At 32.2% G+C, this 22,350-nt stretch overlaps 1 protein-coding gene across 1 annotated transcript in view; it reads left to right on the top strand.

Annotated features, from left to right (window-relative positions):
• The window catches only part of wdb (serine/threonine-protein phosphatase regulatory subunit widerborst), a 41,141-nt gene extending 28,787 nt beyond the window's left edge, over window positions 1-12,354 (top strand). Inside the window, exons 6-8 of the mRNA XM_085948046.1 lie at window positions 2,111-2,230; window positions 4,517-4,746; window positions 9,916-12,354. Coding sequence (XP_085804172.1) covers window positions 2,111-2,230; window positions 4,517-4,746; window positions 9,916-10,033 — 468 coding nt within the window. The 3' untranslated portion in view covers window positions 10,034-12,354. The remainder of the gene's footprint in view (window positions 1-2,110; window positions 2,231-4,516; window positions 4,747-9,915) is intronic.
• Window positions 12,355-22,350: the final 9,996 nt, after the last annotated feature.

Raw genomic sequence — 22,350 nt, forward strand, 5'->3', positions numbered from 1 at the left:
AAACCAGAATTGCAATAATTTAAGTCAAAATCATTTGTAATTTTTTTTTCCGGGGGTAATAATAACTATGTATTTCAGCCGCCTCTCGGAAGAGGTGTCTTGGAATTCTCAAATTCTTAACTAATAGGTAATAAGTAAGCGGTTCAAGGAAAGTCATTGGAAGTAAAATTGGCAAAGACCACCTGTTGGAGGGAAATAAACGATTCATAACCGACAAGAAAGTAGATTATGGACCTGCCATAATAGCATTAGGTTTGATGATTTTTACAGAAAATAAGACGAGAGAAGGCGATGCAACAGGTTTGATATAATTGCTAGCCGATCCCATCTGTGCATGTTGAAGGTTTAATTGTTTCACTATGGCACTGCCAACATGGCGTGCTATATTAGCCATGCGTTACAATCCGCCCGCAATATGTGTAGACATGTGTAACTTTTCCATACAGAATACATTCAATATGCGATGTTTGCTTTAAAGATTTATTAACATATTGTCAAACACACATTGGAGATATGAATTGAAGATAAAAGAAAAATGTGTTTCGCATTTTTTACACAGTTATTTTAATTTTTAATTCTATTTTAATTTTACCATTATTATTCACCCAAAAGAGTAGGTTTTTTATCAGGCGACATTTCAGCCATAGTCATTAAGATGTTAAATCTTTTCCTTTTTTTCTGCCGTCTTCTGTCGAAGGTTGGCTGCCAAATTGCAGTACATCGCACTTTATGAGCCGATCGTATCAGATCTCCAAAGTTTTCGATATCTAGCCACTTATGGATTTTGCGTAGCCAAGAGAATCAATTAACACATGCTGCCTTCCACCTTTTCCTGCATTATGACATGGAGTGAATAATACTTCTCATTAAGGAAATATGCAGCTTTTCTGCCATTGATAGTAGCTATAGGTTGTCTTGGCTTGTCTTAAAACCTCCTGATTGGTAATGTGACAGCCCCAGGATATCTTCAAAGCACACCGATACAGCCACATCTCGAAAGTCTCCCACTCTTCTTGTGGTTCATTCCTTTGACGACCAGACTTCGACTCCATATTTGCATAGATTGCCCTCCATCAAGTGTCTAAATGTCTCAATTGCAGAAGAGTTGTAAAGTTTTTTCAATGGTGCATCTTACCATCTGAATCCTAATCTTGATCTCTCGGTTTGTGCTCCAGTCTTCGTCTAGATAGCAACCTAGAGTCTGTATTCTATAAACTGGCGTACACGTCACACGGAAAGCATTGTGCTATCACGTTCAACTGTTGCAAGTTTTCAATGGGAGGGAACGAGATGGATGCTGAAGCGGGGGGAAACCGGTACGCCAGCTTATAGAAGACAGACCCACCGGGTGTGATTTGAATGTTTTGGTGGGCAATGTGCAAATCGTTAATATTTGTTACATTTTTTTTGTGGAAAAACGCATTTTCGAAATAAATTTTTTGATATTGCAACCCTGACTTTCCGTGAAAAAGATAGCAGCACTGTTATATTTGTACTTTTCCTTATTATTTTGACTGAAAAATGGCAGGAATACGAAGGAGAAATTTGAAAAAAGATCAACAATACCTACATTCATTATTCTCTTGTTAGGTAACTATAAAATTTTGAAAGGGGCACGGAGATTTTTGAAGAGTAGAAGTGGGGCATGGCACAAATGAGGTTGGGAAACACTGACTCTAAAGTATTATACTTTTCTATGATCTTTGATAACTAAAAAGAAAACAACATATTTTGTATTGTAAATTTGCATATTAGTAAGTACATATTGTGTAGTTAATAAAAAGCTTTATGACATTATATATCATACACAACTGTTGTTATAGAATTAAGCAGAATTGAATTCATTTTCAGTTAATTCTGTTTTGTATGTTTCGGAAAAAATTCGTTAAAAGTAATATTTACCACTCACTATTATTGGTTGCTAAGTGGGTCCTAGCAACTAAATTATTAATATATACGTGAGTTACTATGGAAATCGATATGAAATGTCAAAATGACATTTCAGTATTCTATATTTATGAATACATAGAATTGTCAACTTTATATGATTCAACAGAAAATTTAAAAACGTGGGATATAAAAAGTTCTTTTTATTTTGTAATTATTTCAGGTGATGTTCCTTGGAGAGATTGAAGAAATATTGGATGTGATAGAACCAGTGCAATTTGCAAAGATTCAAGAACCCCTTTTCCGGCAGATATCACGATGTGTATCCAGCCCTCATTTCCAGGTCAATATACCTTTGTTATTATAATATAATGATATATAAAGTGGACAGTCTAAAATACAACCCAATTAAACACTTGTAACAATCAGTCTAGGCATAACCTACAGATAACCTTTTTTATATCAGGATCATTAATAAATAGATTCAAATGGCCGACAATATCTTTGTAAATATCGTGCAAATTAATTTTGACTTAAACCATTAATAATTTTAAATAAGTTTAAAGTATTGTAATAAGAATTTGTTTTATTGTTATAAAGGAACACTATTCATTGGAAAAACTGCCGTTTGCGCTTGCCAACACTTGCTTGTCTGCAAGAATATGCTTATGGGCTTAGTTCAAAAAGTAGCTGCAACCATTCTGTCAAATGTCCAGACGTAATAAGCAATCAGTCATACGTGTCATTTTGTAATATGGAGTATTCACCACGCCTGTCCGTCAAATCACAGCATGAAAATATAATAACGGCAGTGTAATACTAGTATCTTTTTCATTCCTAATAATTTTACTGATGGATGCACCCAATGTTTCATCATATTATTTTTCTTAATGTCCAATACAAAATAACTGTGGCGTCGTCTGATATCGACTGACATATTTTTGTTCAATGATGTTTGGCTGGTTGGAATATTTTAGGATGTTTGTTTCATAGTCAGTAACCTCCATATTCTGCCATTTTGAGATAATCACAAAAAACCTTGAAAGATGTTTAGTACTGCAAGTAGAATACTTTCTTTTTGTAAACATATTAGTAAATAATTACGTGAATATGTCCTTAAAATTAATATAAAATCATGTTCAAAGTTAGTCATAAAAAATTGTGGCTGATGAATCGCAATCGATTTGCAATCAACCTCCGAATTAATTCCAATTATTAACAAACAGCTGGATTTGATATTTTATGAATATAATATATTATACAATGGAAAAAGTACTTACTTAAATATATCAATAATAGTAAATATGGAGGTTACCAACTTTGAAATTAATACCCTCATTTGACATTTGGTGTTTTTTAATGTTCGACTGTATAGTTCAACTGCAATTTAATGTCAAGAATGCAACTTTGTTGGGATTTTTGAGTTTGGGTTATGTTGGTGTCGCATCAAATGTCTGTACAGGTCGCCTTTGATTAATGTGTTGATAAGTAATTGAGCCCATGTCTTCAATGTAAGCGTCTTTGTCAAAAATCATCAATAATTGTTTTGAATTCCATTGACAGTGCAAAAATATCTTCAAAAGTGACTTCATTGCTCCTGAAACCAATGTGGGCTTCTCGTAATCACATATGCATGCGAAACATGAAGCCTCAGTAAAAAAGAGATCCAGAAACACGGTAGTGTGGTATGGTGAGATGCCTGCTGAGCCAAATGTATGAAGACCGAAAACAGAATGATTTAATAAGAGAACATGTGATGTAATAGAGTTAAAAACCTCAAATGGAAATAGCTGGACAGCTCGAAAAAGGGATAAATATTGTTTAGGCACATGTAGTTGAAATAGTTAAGTTATGTGGATGGAGTGGGTCTTTTGTCTGGGCCCCGCATCAGTGGATATTATAGTGGAGGGTTCAAAAGAAATTTTTGAAAAAATCATTAACTTAAGACTAAATGATGGATACTATCCTTCCTCTATCCAACTGATTTTCTCTTAGGTATGCTTAAATACTATAGTCTAAAATTTAGAAGAGATTTACATTTAGCTACCTACATAATTTTCTTATCTTTACGCGGTGTGTAAATGAAAACTTTGCCATTCTTCCTGTGTGTGTTTGCATAATAATGTTTGTTTTCCCAAGGTGTAGAAATTGGTAATGCACATTAGGAGGGAAAACAGTTCAATCAAATCAGTTCAAATTTGATACATCCCGCATACATGAATATGAGTTTAGGTGGACGTTGTTTCGATTTTAAAATAGGGTCTACTAAGTTAATCGGTTTAATTACATCTACGTTTTTACTCATCTTTTTACCCTGTTTTTTTATTTAAATATTGTTAACACACTCATTCTCTTGTTTTTTGTTATATTGTAAACGTAAGTTTGTAATTTATCATATGTAAAATAAATCAATTCAAACGCAAACACGGGTCCAAAAGGAGTGGAATCAGCTTGTAGAAGCCGTCATACAGCATTGGATAGATAAAGGCTGATAATATGTTGATTCCATCAACAGTTCGCGAGCCTAATACTTCCAGGTTCTAAGCGTTTATTTTTGACAAAACAAACCTAACAATTCTAAGCTATATTTTAAATTATCTTGAATAACAAAGTGTAATTGTGTTTTCAGGTGGCGGAGCGAGCTCTTTATTTCTGGAATAATGAATACATAATGTCCCTGATGGAAGAGAACAACCATGTGATAATGCCAATTATGTTCCCCGCCCTCTACCGCATCAGCAAAGAACACTGGAACCAGACCATCGTGGCGCTCGTCTACAATGTGCTCAAGACCTTCATGGAGATGAACTCCAAACTATTCGATGAATTAACGGCTAGGTACAAGTTAGAACGCCAAAAGTGAGTATCACCTATTACCCATTCACACTTCAGTAAAACCCCGTTAATTCAAAATCAACAGGAGATTTTAAAAAAATTGAATTAACTTGAAAAAAAAGGTTTTTTTTGTTCCAATTTTGTAAAATTGTTCAATGTATGTGAACATTTTGATTTTTGATGAATTTCAAATTAACTGTCTTCGTATTAACAAGGTTTTACTGTATATCTTAATTATAAGTAAGCCATTCAAGGTATTCAAAAAACCTTCTCTACAATAATTATAGACTAGTGGTGAAGGCTGTCTGATGTCAACCAACCTTGTGCGCATGTGGACTACACTATCGCATGAGTATGACAGACTGTCTCTGGCAATGCTATCTCAATATATCATTTGTCTGCAAACTATCTCCAAAGTATTTGCGATTTCCTAAGGAACTGCGGATATTTTATTTATTTTAGCACAGGACAGGGTACATGAATTATGATCGAAATCATCATAGATTCCACTGAAATAATTTAGTTGTTACTTTTTGGCGTTCTGTGCCAAATTTACGTATAAATCGAAATACATTATTTTCAACACTAATTGCATTTATGCATCGGCTTATAGCGTTATAATGTTGTGGGTCCCAAGTTCGAATCCTGGGTCTGGCAAATACACATTGTTTTTCAAGGTGTTTGGAGTCAGAACCTAATAGGTTGAGCAAGTGGTCATCCATTTCTCATAAAAACAAAAAAAAACAAACCTCCGCTCTGTGGAGGCTCATTATGATCTTTTTAGGATCGGACATAGTCAAAAAATATATTGCATTAGTACAGTAAAACCTCGTTAATCCGAATTCCACGGGACCAAAAATCGAAAAAAAAATTTAAATATGAAATGGAAGGTAAATGTTAAAATTTTGAGAAAAAATTTTTTTTGATTTTCATTAGTTTTGTTTGTGCCTACGAAATTTCCGATTCCGTGTGTGTTAGTGGGTCATAAAATGTCAGAATTATTTTTATTATCTTCTTAAAATAAGTAATTTATGATGTTTTAAGAAAAATCTTTCACAATTTTCGATGACTGTCTCATGAAATAGTGTACATGTGTTCGGTTTATTGAATATTTTTGTATGCCAGCACTCTGAAATCATTTCGAATTACGAAATTTGAATTAAAGGTATGGTTTTATATGAAAATAATGTTCAAGGGACTTTTTTTTGCGAAAATTTCGAATTACGGCGAATTTCGAACTATGTTCTTATTAACGAGGTTTTACTGTATTGTAGTTATCAATTTAATTTAATTCAATTTGTCATAATTAATTTGTAAACATTAAATAACCATTTACTACCGATTTTTCGCCACTGACATAGGCAGCTTAAATATATGAAAGTGAAACTGAAGACTGTTGTCCAATCTAATAAGATCATATGGGCCTCCACATAGTGGAGGTTTGTATTAAGGTGATGTCTCTAGGTAAAGTTGTTATCGAAAAATAGCTAGAAAAGTTTATTAATCGGTAAATATATATTCAAAAGTAATGAGAAAAATAAAATAAAAAATTAAGATGTATCGTGGAGTTCTATATACCAAAAATACGTGTCAAATTCGGTACATTTCTATCGGGTGGTATGGATGAATGACATAAGATTTATTATCAAAATTACGATAAAAATGTACGTAAATCTATTACCTAGGGAAACGCTAAACGTTAATTGGAATTTATTATATCCTTATATCTTTTTTTTTCAAATTTAAAAAACATCGATTTAGAGGTTAGAAAGCATGCAATTAAAATCGAAACATCTCGGTTCAGATGTAATTTATCGCAATAAACGCTTAGCGTTTCTATTAAAAATATTATTTAATAATTTTTAGGCTAGTTATTTAAATTTAATCTTGTATTTTTGTATATTAACGAATCGATTGTAAATAAAATGAGTATTTGACAAGACTTTATCGACATATGCTGCTAACGCGGAAATAAATCGAACTATTTTTGAAACAGTACTTGCATAGATTAAAAAATACATACACACACACATACATTGAAAATAAAGGTTCGCCAGGTACGAAGACAAAAACTGTGTTAATTCTGCTGTCAATAATTTTTGTTTGCGATATTGAAGCATATGTCAATGGACTACATATATCAACCTCCACTTTCTGAAATAGTGTTGTGTAATTATTTCAGATATTTATTACTGTTTTGACGTACCTACCTTTTATAAAGCGATTTAGCGAAAATAAATATAGTTTCATAATAATATAAAGAAAGCATACGAGCGAAAATGCCTAAGATACTTCTGACACACATCAAATTTAATCTTTGTCTAGTAACTGTACAATTTATCCATATTTATGTTAAGTGTTTAAAATGTTATAAGTAAAAAAAAAATCGTCTATTCACGTGGTAGTCGCGAAAATTATGAACAATATACAATGTTAAAAATAATAAGAATTGTTAAAATTTCTAGTCACAATATTATTCAAAGACAAATTAACCCGATCAAAACAGCCTCGACAAACTTCCACTTCACTAACTTTTGTTCTATATGTTTATCCTGGATACAGCGGCAAACACATTTTGAAAATAGCCGATATACTGGATTATTTGTTAGTTTGGGTTAGTTTAAGTTAGATTAGGTAATCCTAACAAATAATCCAGTATATAGGCTATTTTCAAAATGTCTTTGCCGCTGTATCCAGGATAACCGACTTGTACCCTAACTTTAATTACATACATACTATTGTACTATATTTGGGCCATCAAACGTTCATTCCTGTCTACGGCCTTAAAATTATTATCTACGTGCCTATATAACTGTATGCCGTCCTGTCAAAAAGTGGAGGTTGATAATTTAGTATGTAGAAAATAGAAGTTATTATTAGTCTCCATAAAATATAGGGTAAACAATTCAGTGAATGAACACATAAGAGGTGAATTTGAAAATAAATTAAATTAAAAACGATTAAATGAACTAAGAAAATTATAACAATAGGTAGGTACAATAAATTGTGTATAACCGTGGTATTACTAATTTTATGCCGTGATGCTTTGATAGTTGAACTTTTCATAATATTTGGATCACTATTTAGTTGCTCATTTATCTGCTACATCATAAAGTCGTAAATATTGTTTTTTTATGAAGCAATCATAAATACAAAAAATTAAGATCTACTTTTCAATCATAGTAGATACCTAGGAATATGGTATAGGTGTTGATAATTTTTAATTATTTATTCGAGATCTTCAGGGAATTACAAAAGTCCACACCTAGAAACCACTGGGCCAATAAGGTTTCTTTTTATATCTCCAAATCCATTTCACTTACACATTTATAGGTAAAATAAATAAAACTATCTTTTATTTTATCTTGCACTGTTCTTTAAAATCGACATTAGATTTTTTCAAATAAATAACGTTCTGTCTTTTTCTTAGAATATTATGTAATCAGTGGTGCACTTACTTCAAATTCTAAATTTTTTTCTTACGTTTTACAATTTTTTTTTTAATTTGTCACTTATTTTGTCCTTGGGTTTGCTTATCAAGATTTGTTCGCATGTTTATTTACGTTTTTTCTTACCTCCAACTTCTTTTTTATTCAATTCGTTGCGTGTCTTACTTTATTCTTATCTCAGATATAGTTAGTTAGTTAATACAAACCGTCCACTCTGTGGAGGCCCATATGAACCCATTAGGATCGGACATGGTTGAAACGAAATGAATTGGGATGTCTATATAATATCGACATTGTCATAATTATAACTACAGTCGAACTCGGTTATTACAATCTCGGACATAGCGAGATCTCGGATGTAATGAGGAAACAGTCGTTGACATTTGGTATATGATTTTCTCCGTACATTTTTATTCACTGTTATAACGAGATACTTATCGGATATACCGAGCTAAAATACTGGTAATGTGTTGATCGTTTAAAGACATTTCGACCCTAAGCAATAAAATCCGATCGGACAGGATGCCGCCGGGGACAGATTACGTTTATGACACTAGTTAAGTGTCTAATTGTTGTTTTCGCCGACAATAAAAATACCTATTCTCTGATATAACGAGTACCGCTTATAACGAGCACATTCAGCCGGTCCAACCTTCCTAGTAATAACCAAGTACAATTGTATATTCCTTATTTTGTTTAATAATAATTCGAATGGCATTTGTTTTGCTATTCATTTCATATCATTCTTTTATTCCACCTCTAGTAGAAATTCGATGTAATTGTCAATTGTACAAGATTAAACTCAATCTTATAAACATTTGTACTTAAATGTTCATTTACTACTATAAATGAATTTTACTGTAGAAAAATATTTATATTAATTCGTATTGACAACGTAAAAAAATCTGGTTCATTGACTGGACAGGATACCCTTGTATTGCCACTGTAAAAAAAACTACGGTAAACAAAATGTAAAAATCATAAACACTTTAAATCAAATCAAATAGACATGTTAGAATTCTAAATATTTTATGAGGAAAATATTAATTGTAAATATTTTTACATAGGTAAGTAAATATATAATAAATTTAAATGCATTTTTATCAAGCTTATGATTTTTAATATGTGGCGACACACAATATTTTATTTTATATTTTATTGCCATCTGGTTGCGATGGACGAAAGTTTTTAGTAACACATTTTTAGAAATTCATGGTAGATGCCTGTAGATGCCTTTAGATGGCGTTGAAGTCACATTTGATCGTAAATTGAGGCAAAGAATTCGCCTTAACAGATTTTTGTTTTTACGAGAAATGGATGTTAGCCACTTGCTCAACTGTTTCTAAGGCTTGTAATTAATTCGTTCGTAATAATGCATCGGTTCTTAATTATAAGCCTTTCTTATGCATTACACGTAATGGTTAGTTCATTTGCAGCTGCTATTAACTGTATCTATGATTAAGGTCCTTTTTTTAATGATTCATATCGATGTGTGAGAAGAAATCGTAATATATTATGCTATATCAATTATTATAAGTAGCGATAGATTGAAATTACCAACATTTATTTCGGTCTTTTCGGTCTTTTCAGAGTTATGTATCGTATAGCTAAGACGTGTGTAGCTATTGACTCGCGCACTACATTATTAAAAAGACAATGTTTTTGTTAGGTCATAATGTTGCCTATGTAAATAATTATGTTACAATTTTATATTGATTTTTAATTTATTTAATTTAATTTACAGAGAGAAAAAGCGTGAAAAAGAGCGGGACGAGCTGTGGAAAAAGCTGTCAGAGTTAGAGATCAGCCACAAATCCAAAGTGAGCGCGGGCGGAGGAGCCGTAGGCGTGGGCGGCAAGTGATGCGCCACCCAACAGACACAACACAATCACAATCAGCCACCGCCCCCGCGCAAGAGACATCGCCCTTCAACTCTCCACTCGCCCTAAACACGCACCCCCGCCCCATGTCCCCTCCCCGCAGATTCGGATCGTCTCGTCGGCTCTCGCGTCGTCCGCCGGAGCTCCGACGACGCGAACGAGCACCCCCTGGATATCAATATTCACGTAAACGGGTCGGACCTCCTTTATGAGAAACAAAGAGTCTAGTGAATTGTGATTCGAGTCATTTTTAAGCTAGCGCTAGTAGTGCATTGAAATAATATGTCATTTGAGTAGAATAACTTCGCGACAATGCATTTTTTTTTTATTAACAATCGACGTTCGATCGATTTAGAAATATTGAGGCTTGTCTTGCCGCAACAATTACTCAGGATAGACCACTGTTCATTCTAATATTTTATATCATTCAATGAGACAATCAGAAATACCCCCTTTAAAGACGCACGCCGCTACCATTCATATATTCATATTAAAATAATTCCGTTGCGTTGTCCTGCTCTTACATATCGATGTCCCACTACAGTAATCGCTTAATAATTTTTGTATTTGAATAAATTAATAGCAAATCAATCTATTTTGTTTTTCTACCAATTTTTATATTAGGTTAACAATGAAAACTGGACAGTTATTTTGTCTCAGCTTTGTATAGCCTTATAGCCTTATAGAAACTATTTATTCTCCGTCAGGGGCTAATTGAACTCTCGAATGAAGCTCTGGATAGGTCCGTTAAACATTCACTCGTAAATTTAATTAGCTCACTATATTTTGCAGTCGTATATTGTTAGCCACTTTAAATGAAGCAGTACATTGTATGAATTATTTAAAGGTAGATAAGGATTATCAGAAAGTACTGATAACGGCTCAACATTCCTCATTAATTTTGATTATGATAATGAATTAACATATAAACATATAAGACAAACCAAACCGCTAGCTCGGATTGAAATTGAAACAATTTTGCAACTTTGATAATGTGTACATTGAAGTATTGAATGTGACTCGGCATTCTTTTGTAACTGTATAATGAAATATTAATTGATTTGTAGGTGAAATAAGTATTATGTTTAAAAAGGCAAAGATTTATTCTACTCAAATGCTTAAAACAATAATAATTCACGCTAAACTGGTAATTGTGAATATTCCACAGTGTTCACTGGCAAACTCTTCCGTTTATATGATTATGTTAAATTTTATAACTTTATTGTAATATTATGTAATTTAACCTCTTAAAATGTTAGTGTTTTTTTTTTATATAATTAAATTAGAGCATTCGAAAAAATTACATGTATTACAAAGAAATCAAAACTAAAGGTAAAGATGCCGATCCGCGGAAAGGCGTTGGACTGCTATAAGCCATTGTATATATTTATCTATGTTTTAACAGAAATCATTACAATACTCTCCTCACTTGATTGAACTTGTTTTGTTGCGTTTTCTGAACCTCGTTATGGATTCGTTTGTTTGCGACCGCGCTGACGGTTCGGTGTGCCGTACCAATTGCGGTGACCACTCGCTCTGTTGTTGTTCATTTTATTTATTAATATATTACGATATAGAAGCGCCTATTTTATCTTTTCTACGTGTCATTCCCGTGTTAGGAATCCGATACTCGGTGTCCGCATTCCTCTCATTACCGTAAAATTAACGCAAGTTAACAAACGCCGTGTGCATCTTTGTTACCGTTGAGATAATGCAATTTACAAAATGAAAATAAATATACAATATTTTAATATCTTTAAGCGGAGATCACTAAAATTAATGCCTTTGAAAGAATTTCTCTTCGTTTCGCACTGGAATGTTATCAAGAGATACTAACACAAATATTTTTATCATAACTCCTATTAATAAAAAAATATACAGACAGTTTAAAATATTATAGTTTATTTTTAAAGTATGAAAAGTGTGAACAGTACCAAATATATAACTTAATAAAAATATTTGACCGCATGGCTCTCGACTCGGTAGTAATGTATTTATAACCCACCCAGTGTTGCTGATTTCAATTATTGAATAGCACCTCCATACGTTTTAGTGTTATTTATCTTCAGATGATTGTTTTAAATTTTGAACTATCAATACATAGTGTGAATATGTATAAAATTGTAAAACTGTTATGTTAGGCTCAGATGTAGCTCTGAAAGGATTCCTAGACTATACGCTAATTCACGATCGATAAATATGTTCATGAAATGACTAGTGATTTATGTTTGAATACATTTATGATAAGTACACCGTCGCAGATATTATGTATCCTCTTACTGAATGTCATTAATTTTCCCCCTAAAATAAACAAGTCATCCGTTAGCTCGCCGTTCGTTATTAATTTGCAACTAATATCAAACCGGTCACGTTTTCCGCCACCACCATAATAATTAGAATCAATCCAGAATCTAACATTACAATACATAACAGAGTTTTTTAAAAGTACACATTTTGATATATTTAAAAAAAAAATAGCTTTGTATCTAAAAAGAGTATTGACTGTCGCACCATACTGTACTTTATACTGTTCTCGGAAGGGAATATTATAATCTTATCAATTCGCAACGGTTGCAGATTTTCCATATTATATTGTCATTAAATTAGAAATGGAGAAAAAAACGTGTGAATCAATGTTCTTATATAGCTTTCCTATATAATTTATAAACATAATATTATCATAATATTGTATGGTTCGCGCTTGTAAAATGTTGACTAAGTTAATATCGCTAATAATAATATGAAACATAAATTAATAGTTTTTTTTTATTTTGTAAATTAAAAGAATTTTGTAAAAAAAAAAAACATAGAATAGCCTTCCAAAGGTGTTTTATATTTTTTTTAATAAGCTAAATAATATTCATTGTGAATTTTTATTGATTTCTTGGTGATAAAAAATCTGTTTTTATTCCGAATATATTATAATATTTTCTTTCTGTTTTTTTTTTAATAAATAAATAAATCGATAGGCGAACATAACCTTATATGAAATTGTTGCACCTTCTGAAATTATCGTAAGCTGTTCCGGTTGACGTAAAAAAATGAGAAAAAAACTTTGTACCGGAATCGAGCGATGTTGATTAAATTATTACGATGTTACCGTTTTGGAGTAGTAGGCGTCGCAAGAGAGTTTGCTGTGAATGGTAAGTTTGCATGTTGAGTTGATTAAATTATTTCTTATCAGGATAAAAAGGGTGTGTCACTGACAGTTGCCAGTATTTATAATGACGGCCGTTGACAGAATTTTGGCATCGATTCATTTGAAATTGGCAACATTGAAACATTTGTATGTGTGTGTGCAGGTATACGTGCGCGTGTGCATCCCCACATACATATTTATGTTTGTACATAAGGATATAATTTTGTTTAAAATGTTTATGTGTTAAAAAGTTGATTAGGCAAATAATAGTGACTTAGAGAGTAAGTAGAAATGATCATAAATATATATATATATTATAAAAAAATACTACATTGACTTCATGAATTTTGAAGAGTGTAAATACTTTGGTCATTGATCCGTTTCCTTTTAAGAGTGTACTGCAACTAATATCTATCACTATGGCAAATAAATTCATCGTAATCTAAAGAGTCAAACGTTAGATTTTATAGGCCCGCCGACAAATATTTAATGGAGTGTAGAAAATGCAGCTTTTCTGTTTATTTAACAATCATAATAAATTCTCCCACTGTACTGTTGCATGTAAAAACATTGAATGTGACCACTAAGCTAATAATAGGTACTAGGATCTATCTTGCAAGCTGTAGTTTTTTTTTTTTTTTTAATTTATGGTGGTTTAATTGTGTCCCCGTAGAACATTATTATAAAGAATATGTACAGATTTCATAATACCACCGGTTGGACTGAAAGGGTAGGCAAAAACACATTCTGTAGTATTTTATCTTACCCGTCGTTTCGGATTGTGGGCTTTCATTAGCGATTAGCGTAGAATTCCTCGACTTTTCTTTCAATTGTATCACCTATTTATTGATGTGAATTTTACATGAAATTATTTGCAACCATTCTGCTGTATATTGAGAAGTTAGTCGAAACTAAAATTATACATACTGGAGATTTTTTTATATCATGAATAAATAATAATAATAATGTCAAATTATAGGATACTCGGATGGATATAAGTCAAGTTTCGCAATTTGAACAAGTCTTATTCTTTTTTTAAATAATTTCAAACCTAGTTTTACCAGTCTGAATTATTTTGTTGGGCAAAAAATTGTTTCAAATATGCTCGGCGTATATTTGTTTTTTTTATTTTTCCCGGTCCGTAGTGTTTTGTCGGCAATAATTTGTGTAGCGATTCAAATTGTCGAGCTGCTTTTATCAGTCTGACGATCCTATAGAATATCATGTGCTGTTTAATTTAATTGCACAAACCTTACTTGTATAGTTAATTTAATTTTTATATAAATAACAATATAAATATACATAAAATCCATCAGTTAATATGTATTTTCTTGTATAGATATTGTATAAGTATCATCGCTAACTTAATACTATTCAAAAGACACATTGCACTCGGCCAGTAATCGTGACACACTTCTGCACACTTAAACTTGCAAGAATGTAGTTTCAAAATTGAATTTTATTTTAATAAATCAATTGTTTTTTTATTAAGAATTTTTGTTTTTCTAAATTTGAGATAATTGATTTATTAATATATGAAATATTTTGGGTGCTCAGGATTGAACTAATACGAGTGCATCGCTGATCAAGATTAATCAACTTCAAAGTTAAATATGATTGTAAATTTTACATAACTGTTTTTTTATTTATATTCAACGAAGAAATATTAATATTGTTTATGTTTAATGTTTTTAGTATTTGAAGGAGGATAAGTAAACCCAAAATATTTAAATTATATACAATTGCTATGAAACAATATTTTATACACTGTCCATGATGAATGGTTTTATCTTTTCATACAAACCAGTTAAACGTTACACTGCTAGTAACTCATTTTATAATTATATGTCATTTGTACTTAATCCTCAGCATTTCATTTTAAATGTATTATTGCAAAATGTAGTATTGGGAACTGTGTGACCGTTATTGGCTGATTGCGAAATCTTCATGCAGAGCCTTTGTTTTAATAGACATACAAAGTTTTCTATAAATAATACATATATATATATATATAAACATGAATATGTATTGTCGTCATATTTATACCTAGATGAGCTGACGAAAATAAGATTTCCTGCCTGGCCACTGGAGCGAGTGACTGATGTTCTGTTATAGTCGAGTGTATGTCATCGTTCATTTTATTTTACACCACCATTAGTCGATTGCTGTTAATGTGAAATAAATTTTATACAACCGGAGCATAATATCTCAATGAAAGAAGCTAGCGTGAATGTTGTAACTTGAAACAGACGGATGCCGTTACGGGAGGTAGGAACGTGACGTTCTTTCGACGCGCCCGCGTAGTTTGCGTCCGGACGGAGGAGATTTTTTGGAAATGGTTACGCCAGCCGTTAATATTTACGATAGATTGAAGAATTATGTTATAATTTCCTCCTAAAAGAATAAAAAAAAGTATATATATTAATATAGTTCCATATAAATATTAATACAAATGTATAGAAACAAAAATTTCGAGGTATGTTGTTGATATGAGTTGAACATTGTAACTATGTTTGTATGTGCGTATTTGCTGGCGGACTGCCTAATATCTCGATGCATTAAGAATTTTAAGTTAGCAGATGGTGAATCAGCCAAAAGATTAAAACAATATAATCATATTTCGAATGTGATGATTTATGATGTGAAAACTTGCGGCGATATCCGTATCGCTGTGACAATTATACATTCTGGTTTTAAAAATAAAAATATTGGTATTAAATAATACTCTTTCCTTTTCCTCCCTCGGGAAGCGCATCAGCGTGCGACAACTTGACAACGCTACAAAGACCTCCAGAAATCATGCGGGGAGCAGCTCAACGGCAAATACAAAATGTCCCACCTTTTATTTTATTTGATCATTCGAACATGTCCGATCCTAATAGGATCATATGGGCCTCCACATGGTGGAGGTTTGTATTAACAGATTTTGTTTTTACGAGAAATGGATCTCAGCCACTTGCTCAACCTATCAGGTCCATACTCTGACTCATACATAAATTGAAAAACAATATGTGTACTTGCCAGACCCAGGATTCGAACCTGGGACCCTCGGCACTATAGACCGGAGCTTAAGCCACGCGGCCATTGTGGGTTTTGATCATTCAGTCGCCTCAATACTACAATTAGTTAAATTATGCTGATTTTGAGACATTAGTGAATAATGGAATTAGCAGGGACACAACTCAATAGGTTCATGCTGTTTGGCTTTGAAATATGCTATGAATATAATAAAACCTCGTTGGATGCAAAACGTTTCATACTGACTAGCCGACACCACTCATTAGCTGCATACCGCCTAATGTCAATAGGAATTTCAACAATAATTTGTGTCATCAATAATACCTCAATTTTTTATTATTTTACAAATGAAATGTTTTAGCATCATCTTGCTTCTCAATACGGCTGCCAAATTTAAACAAAACTCAACCATCTTTTCTACTTAATTAACTAAAAAGATTGACCAGTAACTTTATATTTCAGTAACATATATTCCCCGGTTTGGCCGAAAGCATATAAGTCAAACCAATATTTACCGGCGTCACCAAGTCAATTATTCATGCGTCCACCATCGTAATCTAGCGCTTATTGCAGAGATTGTACGCGTTCTGGATACTTTCCCACTCGCACTTGTGGTTAATTTTTGTTCAGGCCTTGTACGTTTAAAATGTATGAGGATTTGTATACATGTATGAAAATACTGTACGACAACATATTCTTGGCTACGTAAAGGAAGGCGCTGTTGTCGACTAAATGGGAGGAGTTTGTTAGTTTATTTATAATGAAATTATATAATGGGAGGAGCATATTAGTTCAGAGTATTAACATGTAGCCAAGAAGATGTCATAGAGTAGTCTTTTCCATAATAATAAAATCAATGTTCGTAATGACTCTTATATAAATTATTGAGCTGTTAAAAACCTCTGTGTGATGTGACAAAATTTTAATTTTACAAGACAACTGCTTTTTAAAAGCCCAAAAATAAAGGTAAACTTTCAATTTAAATCTGAAGAATTTAATTTATCTAAATAAGTCTCATGACAATGAGAGACATAATAAATAGGTTGTTTATATAATTATATTTTCATGGTATTGAAGATTTTATACAGGATTGTCACATTGAAAGTTTTAACAGCTTTGGCGGCTCTCGTGGTGCAGTGCGTAAGGCTCTGGGTTCGACCCGGTGAGGTAAAAATATATTTACATAATCTAATATGTAAATTCCTCAAGCCTGGGAGTTTTACATTATTGGGCTTCACGGCCTGTTGTGGTGTTTAATAAAGAAACAAAAAAAAAACGGTAATGAGGTCTTAAGAAGGTTTCCAGACGGTAAATTTTGAAATAAGGAACATTTTGGTATAACTAACTCAACATGTCATTTTTTCGAATTAGTGTCTTCTGCCAGAACAGTGACGATATTTAGTTTAGTGAAATTCAACAATGCATAATGAAATTTTACAATTTAATAAGGAATTAATCCAGAAATTCCAGCATATAACGGAATTAATGATTAATCTCAGAAAGGGTTTTTCGATTTCATGATACATTGAAGACATTTTTGACCCTTGTAAGACCTTGCTACATCGAATGGCATTATTAACTCAAAACATTTTCCTTATTGAAATGGGGTATCGATATGTAATAAAAACCACCAGAATACAAGGAAGACAAAAAATAAGTAGGTAAGTAAATTAGAAATAAAATTATATAAGTACATATAATTCTGGTAGGTGCTCGTAAGTATCAAGCATTGGCGAGGGGAGGGGTAGAGGCAGGCTGTTAAATTCCGACATAAATAGTGCACACTAAACTTTGTCAGCCATGCCTATTTGTTTTTATTGAACAAGATTACAAAACGACATTGCTACCCTTCGATACTGATTGATATCAAGTCGTACCTACCTCTAAAATATCGGATAATAATGAGTGTTATTATAATATATTCGCATCTGGGAACCCCCCCCCCTAGGAATGAAAAAAATACTAATTGTTTAGTTCAATGATACTCAACCTTTTTTTTCTTCGGGCCAAATACATATATTTGTAAAGTAACGCGGGACGCATCACTACTGGTGTGACGAAAAAAATCATGAAACCCCCCCCCCCTTTTTTACAAAACATTTTTGAGATTTAAAAAATTATGCGTGTTTTTTAAATTAATCGTGTGCAATAGCAACACTCGTATACCCGATCTGATGTGGACCATAATGACAATCCTCTTCGGGTGTCACTATCTGTGCGACAAAGTCGAAACGAATCTCAAGATACACGAAATTCCTGATAATAAATGTGTTTCGGGCCGCACACAAAAGCTTAAAGGGCAGCACGCGGCCCGCAGGTTGAGTATCGCTGGTTTAGTTGAATGAAATGATATTTCTTCGTTAATAAATAAACAGTCTTTATTTTAAAGTCATCCTTTTTACGATTACTTAATAAACTCACATGATAGACCATTTCAAACATTTTAACAACTTCAAAGTCAAATTACTCAAAACTTGTATTCTCCAGTTAGTGTGTTCTGCCAGAACAGAGACGATATAAAAAACATTCATTTTCCTCAAAATCAAAGTGAATTTCTGCAAAATATTCAAACGTCAATGATCTTGGAACAAGGTTTTTTGAGTCGTCTCCCCCTATTGAAATATGGTTTCGATATATTTCAAGTGTTTTATTTAGGTATGAATTTTATCTCAATACTATACGGCCATCTATTTCATATACAAGTTCATGGCTTACTGCATTTTCCAGACACGTCATTTGTGGAACTATAGGGTGCTTTTTCGGTCATGGAAGATAGTGTCGATTCGCAACAAGCGGTCGAAAACTTAATTGAATCGTAAGCATATCAGATAGACATCAAATTATTACTCCTTATGACAAACCACTATTTTATTAGTAGCCAATCTTCTTGGTATTTTAAATACGATAATTTTAAAGACAAAAAAATAAAAAGGATCTGTTCTGAAAAATTTATGAATTGCATAACCTTTTGGAGTTTTTATTTTAACTTTGCCATCCACGAGTACCAGATGGAAAGGATAAAAAGGTTTCAATGGCCCCAGATTGAATGACAAAATGAAGAAAAAGACAGATTTACTAAACCCATATTTTATTGGTATATATCACAGAGAAATAACATATATGTAATAATAAGTTTAACATTATGTGCCTCGTAGTTTTCATAATTCATTCAATATTCGAATTCTTGTATGGTTCTAAAGAAATTTAGAGACATTTAAATTAGGACATCGGTTACCACCGGTATGTATGTATAATGTAATGGACATGTCACATGTTTGATTTATCTATTTGTGTTATCAACAAGATGAGGTTTATTAGAAATTCAATATAGATTGGTAACCAGGAAAGAACTCAAAACATTTGTGAACCAAACAAGAAGAAACCACAAACTGATTGGATTAGAATTCTGCGATAAAAAGTTCATAACAAATGAGTATATCAATAAATCTCTCATAGACTCATCTGATTTTTTTGTTCATTACTTTCCTTGCTAATTATACACATTAAGTATTGGATACAATAATTTATTATTACGAATAGTACGAAGATGGTAATAATATCATAATGAAGATACGTGATGAACATCGTTTAATTAGACAATAGATCAAAAAATATAATGAAATAATGGTTCAGTCGTATAGGGGTGAAATATCAAAGCACAAACCAGAAATTGTGACAATTATTATCTCTCGAATGACATTGGCACACATTTAATACGACACACAAATGCAAAACTAACCTAATGAGAACAATGTAAGAGACAATAATGATGAATATCGACATTCAATTTATCATTATAACTAGGTTAGGTACTATATAAAAAAGAAACTATATGTACAAAAAATATAATTTTCTCTTCATAAAAAACAATTCATTTAGTATACACATTTTTACTAAGATAAGTTATTACAAAAGAAAGCTAAAATTAACCGGTTCTATGCTTTCAGTGAGCTTTCTCGCTCTGAGGCCGTTATCGACAGGCCGCACATACAAATTTCGCGAGTTATCTCGTCCGACTTTCAACTCCAATTACTAGCCACTTTCGATTGATTTGCATAATCAAAATTCAAAAAAATTAAACACAGTTTATATGAGGCGTCTAGTTACAAAAAGCGATAAAACCATATTTTGTCGAAATCGAGAAAAAAATACGTTCGTATTGTCCGCGTAATTTTACACCATGTGTGAAAATTTTATGTTCCTAAACACGATATAAACCTATTAAAAAAATGTTTAAATTCTTAATTTGGTACAAAAAGCGATATAATTTATACATCGGAATAGTTGAAGTCTGGTTGATTTCGCGCGCATTTAAGTCGACCAATCAGCGAGCGGTAGATATTAAAAATGACGTCAGAACTAAATCTCAAGTTGTATGCTCAAGATGACAGTTATTCGTTGTATTCATTTCGTTTTATCACTATAAATAATGAGTGACTTACTCCAAAATATAAAAAAGATTACTAATGGAGTGTCTAGAAAGCGAAGACAAAACAAATATTCGTAGAAAAACGAACAGGAACGCCGTATAAAGTAAGTAAAGTTTGTACTACATGCCATGTACAGTGTAACCGCTAAATATATATTTTTTAATTTTGAATTAGTATTTTTGTGTAATATTTTTGTCTATACTGAGTGTTATATTAGTAAATGTTTGTTTTTAATTTTTTCTATGAAATATATTAGATTTAAATCGATTATAGTTTATGCATTTTCTTACGTAAAGCGTATTCTATGAAAATAAGCATATCAAAACAACTTGTTAAAATGAATTTCCAGTGGATTCCAAATGCGGCTGCTGTTTATTATATTCTTTATATCCACTTTATGAAATTTAGGTACAAGTCAGTTATGGAGAAGCCAGGCGGGAACTGGGCTTATTGTCGTAGACGATCAGGGGTCACGTGATACGCTCGATTAAGACAGGGTGTGGTGCGTGGCGGGTTTTTGTTTGGAGGGATTAACTTAATGATTAATTAATTAATGTCGTAGACGATTTTGGCAAAATTCATGAATTTCAAAAATTAAAATCTAACCTAACCTAAACTAACCCAACCTAACAAATAATCCAGTATATCGGCTATTTTCAAAATGTGCTTGCCCCTGGTTTCCCCATAACCGACTTGTTATGAAATTTATGTTTAAAATTAAACTCTTCCCATACATTTATACTAAATAAATTACTTTCTATTTTTTTAGGTACACACCCACTATTTTGCCTGGTCTCCCACCGTGCCGACATAATGCTAAGGGCTTTAAATGTGGTACCTTAACAGTGGACGACTTGTTGGCGTTTTATTCTGCATTTTCCATGAAAAATATTATTTTGAAATATTCACGAGTAAATATATGCAGGTAGCATCGTGCCAGAAATCCTGATAGCAATACTCGATAACTAGCCTATAAATTTTGGCATTTCCTACCCTTCATATTCTGTACCCATCCTTTCCTGGATTAAGAGTTCAGGGAAAGCCCTAATCACGCTTTATTCCGAAAAAAGTATTAACATACATTTCATCCGAAATAATAAGCAATAAAATGTTCTGTTCTACATTTACATGCTATTATTTTAGCTTTTGCTTATTCTCAGTTCCAATTTATAATATATGTAAATCTTTAAAAACATTTGTGTTATCATGCTGATATTTTTTAATTTAGAGAAAAAAATAACATTAGTTTTAGTACAAACTATTTCCTAACCATGCTGTAGCATCTCGTTGGCGCGTGCTAAATGAGAGGTGAGTTTGCGCCAATCCAAAAAATCGTTACAAATCGCGATATGAACAATCTTATTTTGCTAATATTTATTTGATTTTAGAGTTTATTGGTACTTACACATTGTCATTTTGTTCTAATTTAAACCTACAATATGATGGAATAAAGAATCTTGACTAAAAATAACGAATTTTATCTTAAAACATAAAAACACGTCTCCTGCAAATATTGAAAATGTTGTCATATCGCTTTTTGTAACTAGACGCTTCATATATAATAAATAATTATGAAATACTAAGCCACAAATAATCAGTATTACAGCGATTTTAGTGAGAGCTTCGCTCTACATTCAATGTCTATCATTAAAAATCTGCGGTCTATCAGATACTGTCATAGTAATATTGTGAGGCATAGAAAAGGTTAAACA

This window comes from Rhyacophila brunnea, unplaced genomic scaffold (assembly GCF_057557595.1).
Source record: "Rhyacophila brunnea isolate RB1 unplaced genomic scaffold, BYU_Rbru_1.0 scaffold_20, whole genome shotgun sequence".
NCBI lineage: Eukaryota > Metazoa > Arthropoda > Insecta > Trichoptera > Rhyacophilidae > Rhyacophila > Rhyacophila brunnea.